Raw genomic sequence first — 8341 nt, forward strand, 5'->3', positions numbered from 1 at the left:
TATGCGAAGGTACGGGGGTGTACTTAGGGGTACGGTGAGGACGTGTGTATTTGAGTATATGCGATATGGTAGATTGTTGGTCTTATAATACCATGCGATTGATTAAATGGTCTTTGGATTTAATTGAATGAATGGATGTTTGTGAAATGGGAAGCGGAATGAAAGTGAATAACTAATGGACAGAGTATTGTAGGAATTTATGTATGGGCTTAGTACGTCATGTAAGATGCGGGTATGTAAACAAAAGAGGAGGCATGAACATGTATATTTGTGGAGTCACATAATGACTAATTAAAATTCAGTGGTATAACCGTTAAAGGGATGATGAAATTGATTATGAAATGATGTCGATTGTGAAAAGTGTGAAAGGTGACCCAAGTGGTCGTTATTGAGGGAAAAGACTCGGGGTGACCCTGCGCTCGAGGGAACTAGACCCGAGGTGACCCAACTGATTCATATTATTGGAGGAAAAGACTTGGGGTGACCCTGCGCTCGAGGGAACTAGACCCAAGGTGACCCCACCCGATTATTGTTATTGAGGGAAAAGACTCGGGGTGACCCTGCGCTCGAGGGAACTAGACCCGAGGTGACCCTAGTGATTATTTGATGGGAAATACCGGATTAAAGGAAAAGAAAGGTTTTGCAATTAAGGGATTTAATGAAGATCAATGTGGACACGAGAAAGATTGTACTATCATACGGAGAATAATAAGATGTTTTGATTTGATTATAGATAAGTGTGAGATGACATGAGTTTAATAATGTAACTAGTTAAAGAAGTAAACGGCTAGTGACATTGATGTGAAGTCTAGGACTCTTAGGCGATAATTCGCAGCTTGTGGTAGTCATTTGTGGTATAGGCGTATCTGTCAGTACTCATTCATTCTCGGTGCATGGTTCATTCAAATTGCATATAGCTTGAGTTTAGAATTTTCTACTGGGCTAGTGTAGCTCAACCAAATCTTTCTTTTCAGGTTCTGATGCCGGGCAATAGATTGCATGCATTGTGTGCTTGACAGTAAAAGACTTTTGGAAGCTGACTTCACTGGTTATTTCGTCATCTTTGTGAAGATCTCATTTTGTTAAAGGTGGTTTTGTAACTAATTATTACTGAATTTTCTTTTGACTAAAGTTGTAATTATCTAAACTTAAGGACTTGTTTGTAAATTAAACAGGTGGGAAACTCATTTGGGTAACGTATATGATATGCGAGGTTTCTCTTTTATTGAAATGTATTACTTTATTATGTTGAAAATCGAGGGCGTGACAATATAGGACTAATACTCCCACCATTCTTAAATGGGTCCTGCTATTGGGCGCATGCATGCGTCGATTAAGCGTAATACTTTATTCTTATATTTCCATTCCAAGTGACAGGTCTTTACTCTGCCGTTGATTGCTTTTTGAACAAGGCTTATAGTTGTCCTATCCTACCTTCATTTTTTTGGAAATGACAAAACTAACCTCCATCCATCAGTTCTTAAAGTTCATATATATACAAGTTACTAATACATCCTTGCACAAGAAAAATGCATACGTGCAGTGCTCCACCCCGAATATTTAGGTTTTTTTTTTTTTAAAGAAAAAACCTAATTTCAGTTCTCTTAGGCTAAGTTCTTTTGAACTTAACTTAATTTACTTTTCTGATTTCTTTCATTGAAACGAATCAATAACCTACAAAAATTTGACGTAAAATTAACAAATGCAAAAAAAATCAAATAAGGACAAAATTATCAAATTTAAGTTAAATTCAAAAGAACTCAACCTTACTAAGCAACTATCATTGGCAAGATTATCGACAAAATGTGAGCTTCATGTATGTGAAGGTCTCACTACAAATGAGAGAGCGTTACAGTTACAATTAACAGTTACATTGAAAATTTTCTCGTTAGCACTTTAAATGGAAAAATTATTGGGTGGTGTTGGGCTACCGCCACTTGGTGTCTCAACACCCTTATCATCATACATTTCTGTGAGGTCCAAGACCACCCAGTAACTTTAGGCTCTCCATTCTTGTAAGAAGTGAGGAAGTATTTGAAATAGAGTGTAAATATAGAAATATAGAGGGTTGTGATTGGAGTTTATACGGATAATAAAATCCTCTATAATCACTTTTTTATTAAACAATATTAATTTAATTCTCTAAAATAAAGATATAAAAGCATGTTTGATTGAAGATGCTCTAAAAGTGAAATGCTAGGTGCAAAGAAAATAGGCAAAAAAAATATCTTTAAAGTGTACATAAACAGCTCAGATATACTGCACAGTAAATTTGAGCCGTTCATATATACTTTAAAGGATTTTTTTATCAATTTTTTTTGTCCCTAACACTCCTCGCTCTAAATCTAGACCCTTTAAAGAGTAAAACAGCTTTTTTGGGATCATACGGGAGAGAAATGTTCTGGTAGCAAGAGGAAATAAAAAGGGTTAAAAATGTCATTCAATTGCCCAAGATAAAGTAGCTCTGCCATTCCTGACTTTGATAGGACGCTTGCAATTTAAAAATTAGACAGGCAGTGCGTGAATTACACAAACGGGCGCATTGATGCGGTGGGTAGCTTTTTCCTTCTTAAATAAATGTCTAGACCAAAAACTTAGGTCTTTAAATACAAATTTTTTTTTTTTCAAAAAATTTGAAAAAAATTCCTTCGCCCCTGAAGGTATATTTTTTAAATTTTTTGAAAAAAAAAATACATCTCTTTAAAAGCCTAAGTTTGCGATCTAAATATTTATTTATGGACGAAGGAGGTAACAACTAGGAATCATGTCAAAACCATGTGGAGGACACAGGAGCTAATGGGAATGGAACCATCTAAGGTCAAAGGAGAGGCATGTGAGGTGGTAATATCAAATGATCTGAAGCAAAATTAAAATCCAAGTCGAGTCATTGACTATTTTCTATTTCTTCTTGGAATGGCAACTATACCAGTACTGCACTGGAAGATGTGAAAAATGAAAATAACTTATTCACTCACGGAGCTCAATCTCGGCCGTCCAAAAATATTTTGGACTATTTGGTTTAAAAATAATCTATTAGCGGTAATAGAATTTAGATTAAAAATAATCTATTACCGCTAATAGATTATTTTTAATCCGAATCTTCCAAAACACTTTTGGATGACCGAAATTGAGCATTTACGTGAATAACTTATTCAAGGCCTCGTGTAAGATAACTGAAACTTGATCCACTGCAATAGTAAAACAATAGGTTAATTACTTTGGAAGTTATTCAAAAAGTGATTTGGAAGTCAAATCTCTGCAGCTCTATCATGTTCTATTTCCCTTAAGCTGCGGAAGCAAGGGTTACTATTAGACAGGTAGTACAGTGGGAATATAGCAGGAAGGTGCTTACATTTTCAGTTCATGCTCGACTCTCGCTTCTAGCAAAAATTAAAATTTTTTTTTTATTATTACAGATGGGTGTGCGCAACTTAAATGATCCTAAATTTTGAATGAAAATTAGATAATTGAATTAAGCACTTAGAGTTATTCGATTGAGATGATTTTTTCTAGAACAAAACATATCCATATATAGAACTGTTCCTAGCAAAAATACTTTGGAAATACTAGTGGTTGATTGATCGTTTAATTTAGGACTCCGAGATTAATCAAAGTGCGCATGAGCAACCTGTTGGGAGTTTGTCCTGCATCGACTTGCCATTGCTCAAGGCCCAGTCTGTATGGGAGTAACGGGAAAGAGTTCACCACATCACTTGGCCCAAAAAATATTGAATGACTCATATCCACTTAAAAAGCTTAGTGAGTCACTCAATTGTATATTAAGGTCCAACTCTTTTTCCGTTTGTTCGATGCGGGACTCAATCTTCGCACATTTTCCTAACACAACCATCACTGCATAGAAAGATGTGAAAGATAATTAACTTAATCCAATAGTTAACAGTTAGTTTACTTTTGAAGTTATTCTAAAAGTGATTTGCAAGTCAAAAATCTCTGCAGTTCTATCATTTTCTATTCCCTTAAGCTGTTGAAACAAGTGGTTCAGTAAAAGAGAGATCAAAACCCTACAGGGTTGGTCGAGCCCTTGAGCGGGAGTAATGTATGGCAGCAAGGAGCTTACATTCTCATTTCTCAAATTAGAAAAAAAAAAAAAAAAAACACCCTTTGGGAACTTTGGCGGCTTTTGTCCGGTCGTTAACTTCAAGACTCGAAGATTAATCAAAATGCGCATAACTTGACTCGAACACTCAACTATATAAAGGAAAAAAGATACTCCTAAAAGGTTGGAATTAGTTCAATATTTTTTTTCCCACACTTTATACATCAGCAGGGGTTAGGTGACTCGAACCCTGACACCCCACAAGGGAGGACTAGAAAATACCATTGGGCTACAAGCCCTTTGGCATGAGATCAACTTCCATCCATTCCAAAATTACCCAATTAACTAATGTGATCCGTAAATAGTTAATGCAGTTATAGATGCCTATACTGAGGCTGCGTTTTTATAAACTTATTTGTCTAGAACGTATTTTGATATTGTTTACTTTTCGTAACTTTTCTTTTAGGTTTTTGTCGATTTTTTTTGAGCTAATCATTCATCTCAATAAGATGAATTGGATAAGTACAAAAATATGGACAAATATTGAAAAAGGTTTATATAAGATACACTTTAGACCCAAAAAAAACAGTTGTTTGATACCTTTTTCGTCTTGAGTGAACTTTTTTTTTTGCTTTCGGTAGTAATTTTTACTTTTTAAACTCCTCTTGTCGAGACGGATGATTAATCCAAAGAATATAAAGCAAATATAACAAAAAATTTAAAAAGACGAACAAAACATACATAACTAAGAAAAAAAATTAAGTTACCCGGCTTTTGGGTTTGACTCAGATTCATTAGAAGTTAGAACATGACCCATTAATGCTCTCAATTTGACTAATAATTGATTACTGAATAACAGCAGTTAAAAAAACTTTAACTACACCAGTTAATGGATCCTGAATACGGCAATGGCGCTGCTCAAGAAAATAAAATTATTAAAACATGAATACGCCAATGGCCTATTTCTAAAGACCTGACATATTTTCATGATTTGTCCTCCTAGCTTTGAAAACATGGAATAGAACTTTACTATTGCGATTACCTCATAAAGAATCCCACAAAAAGTTTGGGTTTTACCGGTCCTATGCATATGGAGGCTTGTTCAATCAACTTGCATGAACAAGTTGATTGAGCTTCAAAGCGTGCCGGTCCTATGCATATGGAGGCTCTAGGCCGACCAACATCACAGACCCTATCTTTTTTTTTATCAAATTCAAAGAAAAAGGCAATTAAGAATGAAAAAAAAAGGTTCTTGGAGCAAATGGTTGAAAAATGCCCACAACCTCTCGTGCCAAAGTTCCTTCCGCTAGAGCAACAAGGAAGACCTACCAATTATAGGGCAATTCATATAAGTTACTTGCGCCGACTTGGTGGTCCTATTTTCAGACAAAAAAGGGATCCTAGGCGGTGGCCTTGGATCTTGCCATAGGGTCGGGCCTATAGAGCTTGGACCAACAAGGGAAACAGCTATCCATTCTAGGCTTGTGATCATATAGCTAGGTTGAGGTATGCATATTAGGCTCGCAGGGTATAAATAAGAGGAAGTTTGTCTACCTACAAATTCTTTGAGATTTAATCATTGAGTCTCTTGTGAACTAGATATAACCCTCAACTTGTGTATTTTTATTTTCTAGAAGAAAAAAAATGTGTCATGGGAGAATCATGCACCTATGGTAAATAATTTTCCAAACCAAAGTCAACATTTGGAAAGAGGCCTTAAAAATGACATCCAATGGTTGGCCAATTGTTGAGCCAAAAAATAATTTTGATAGTTCTCAAGTTAAATTTGGTACGAAAAATCATCGAAAACAAAATTTGGTACGTACAAAAAATTGCAAAACCATTTTGTTGCCATTAGCATTTTGTATGCTGCTATGTGTATATGGTACAAGTGAATCAGGACCATCCAGTACGCTTTTCCAAACACTTTCAGGTTTTGTTTTCATTGACCGTAACATTTTCCGCCCAATCCCATGCATTTCCCTCCTATATATGGACTCCTCTCCCACCATGGATGGTAGGTCAAAGAGGAGCCATGTGAGGTAGCTGTATCAACTGATATTGCAAGTTCCAATCCTTCCTTCTTGAAATTGCTTCTACCACCACACCAAAAAGAATGTGAGGGGGAAAAAAAAAACCAACTTGATCCGCGGTTTCTGATCGAAACACGGCTCTTCTGGTGGGAAAACCATGTGGGTGTGGAGGTGAAGAGGGCTGTAGAACATGGGAAATTAATTAAATGAAGTGGCTCGAAGCTTCCTCTGCAGATTCGCAGGAGATTAAACAATTGATTGATTTTGAATTCCCTCAACTTGGAGTCGTTCATTTAAAAAATGGGTTTTGGCTCCTATTTAACAGGCCCTTAAAGTGTTCGAAGAAACGACTGAGTGAAAGTGTCTCTGCACTCCCAGGAGTCTTTCAGCCTTTCCCATCTTCTTCCTCCTCCTGTCCTCTCATTAATTAGCCGACAACAAAAATGGTGAAAATTAGCATTTTTGAGATGGCTGTCATAGTTGTTTCTTGCTTTCTTTTAGTTAAGGTCCATGGGTTCGAGGCTACCGGATGGTCAAATGCTCACGCTACTTTCTATGGAGGCAGTGATGCTTCTGGAACAATGGGTATACTCTCCTTCAGTTTCTTTATCCTTTTTTGTTCATGCAATGCCGTACACCACTTGCAGTATCATCTACTTGTTGAAACATATGTAATTCTTTCTAATCACCGCATTGGTAATCATTTTTCAAATAATTGATGAAATTTTTTTTTACACACCTGAATCTTCAAAACTTTGAACCTGAATCGAATGACTGTCGTTTGGCTACAGGGGGATCTTGTGGGTATGGAAACACTTACACAACTGGTTATGGGATAAGGACTACAGCTCTAAGTACAGCATTGTACAACGGTGGAGCATCTTGTGGGCAATGCTACCAGATTAGATGTGACTACGAATCAGACCCGTACTGGTGTATACAGGGAACTACTGTTACAGTCACTGCGACAAACTTTTGCCCACCAAATTATGCGGAAGCAAACAACAATGGAGGGTGGTGCAACCCACCTCTCCAACATTTTGACATGGCTCAGCCTTCTTGGCAAAAGATTGGCGTCTATTCAGGCGGGATCATTCCTGTGTTGTTCCGAAGGTATTAAATTTCCCATGTGTCACATCTTGGTTCGTTTTTACATAAAACTCATCTAGAATGATATCACAATGGCGGTTTTGAAATCATTACTAAAAAGAAAAATGGCTCGTCATCATTCAAAAGTTTTGTTTGAATGTCATTAATCCATAATGAACGATGCGATAGTAAGGTTTTCGAAAGTATAATGAGAAACAGCCAGTACATTATGAGAACTGTCAATGAAGTTTCTGTTGGTATGTCATTTCTCTTGATTTTATTGGCTTATAAATATTGTATTGTGTGTTGGGATGCAGGGTACCATGCAAAAAAAAGAGTGGGGTTAGATTCACCATTTCTGGTAGCAACTACTTTCAGCTTGTACTGGTAACAAATATGGCTGGGGCTGGATCTATCCAAGCTGTGTCAATCAAAGGTTCAAACACTGGTTGGTTACCACTGTCAATCAATTGGGGAGTAAATTGGCAGTCAAATAACAACCTTTACGGCCAATCACTGTCGTTCAGCGTCACCGCTACTGATGGAGTAACGAAAGTATTTCAAGACGTTGCCCCTCCTAATTGGTGTGTTGGCCTGACCTACAGCAGTCCACTTCAGTTCTAAATCTGAAGTATGGCGTTAGATTTTTGGAGTTCAATGGCAGCGGCGTGCTTATATTGGTTTTACAAATGCAGCCCGCCATTTCTCCCATTTTAGAAACGCAACTCCGCGCTAGATGCGCCAAAAGGTTGTTGAAATACCGTGCTGAAGATTTTTTCAGTAAGCAGCGGGATAACATTGAAGCTTCATCGGATATTTCTGGTTGTGCTAATATGCTAGCAGTGTACACCGTAGATGATGTCACAATACTTGTCATTGTTTCTGAGCCAACAAAAACATTCTTTCTTCGATCACTTTGTTAGTCCGTAGCATTCTTCATTGTTTCTGAGCTAAGAAAATCATTCAGAATTTGTTTGAAGCTTTGATGGCATGTTGAAAAAGTGAATTGTCAACAACCAGCTTAATTTCATTTCATTGATGAGATGCCTTTGTATATAGATTACAAGACTTGATGATTAAGAAATTTAAAATCAACTAAGAAGCATGCATAATAAAGAAATTTAGAGTACTAACTAGGAAAAATGAATAATAAATTCACTTT

General features: G+C 36.7%; 1 protein-coding gene across 1 annotated transcript; it reads left to right on the top strand.

The window, feature by feature from the left end:
* The first annotated feature begins 5763 nt into the window (after window positions 1-5763).
* LOC131330196 (expansin-A11-like) lies at window positions 5764-8093 on the top strand. Its single transcript, XM_058363691.1, has 3 exons — window positions 5764-6675; window positions 6882-7203; window positions 7497-8093. The coding sequence occupies exons 1-3, from the start codon at window positions 6534-6536 to the stop codon at window positions 7801-7803; spliced, it is 771 nt and encodes a 256-aa protein (XP_058219674.1). The 5' UTR covers window positions 5764-6533; the 3' UTR covers window positions 7804-8093.
* Window positions 8094-8341: the final 248 nt, after the last annotated feature.

Source organism: Rhododendron vialii, chromosome 6a (assembly GCF_030253575.1).
Source record: "Rhododendron vialii isolate Sample 1 chromosome 6a, ASM3025357v1".
Classification (NCBI taxonomy): Eukaryota; Viridiplantae; Streptophyta; class Magnoliopsida; order Ericales; family Ericaceae; genus Rhododendron; species Rhododendron vialii.

What these genes read in the sequence shown, in the direction of transcription:
- LOC131330196 (XM_058363691.1), top strand. Translation starts at nt 6,534, where the DNA reads ATGGTGAAAATTAGCATTTTTGAGATGGCTGTCATAGTTGTTTCTTGC. An exon ending in TGATGCTTCTGGAACAATGG is followed by an intron (nt 6,676 to 6,881) that starts GTATACTCTCCT and finishes GTTTGGCTACAG; the next exon opens with GGGGATCTTGTGGGTATGGA. An exon ending in ATTCCTGTGTTGTTCCGAAG is followed by an intron (nt 7,204 to 7,496) that starts GTATTAAATTTC and finishes GTTGGGATGCAG; the next exon opens with GGTACCATGCAAAAAAAAGA.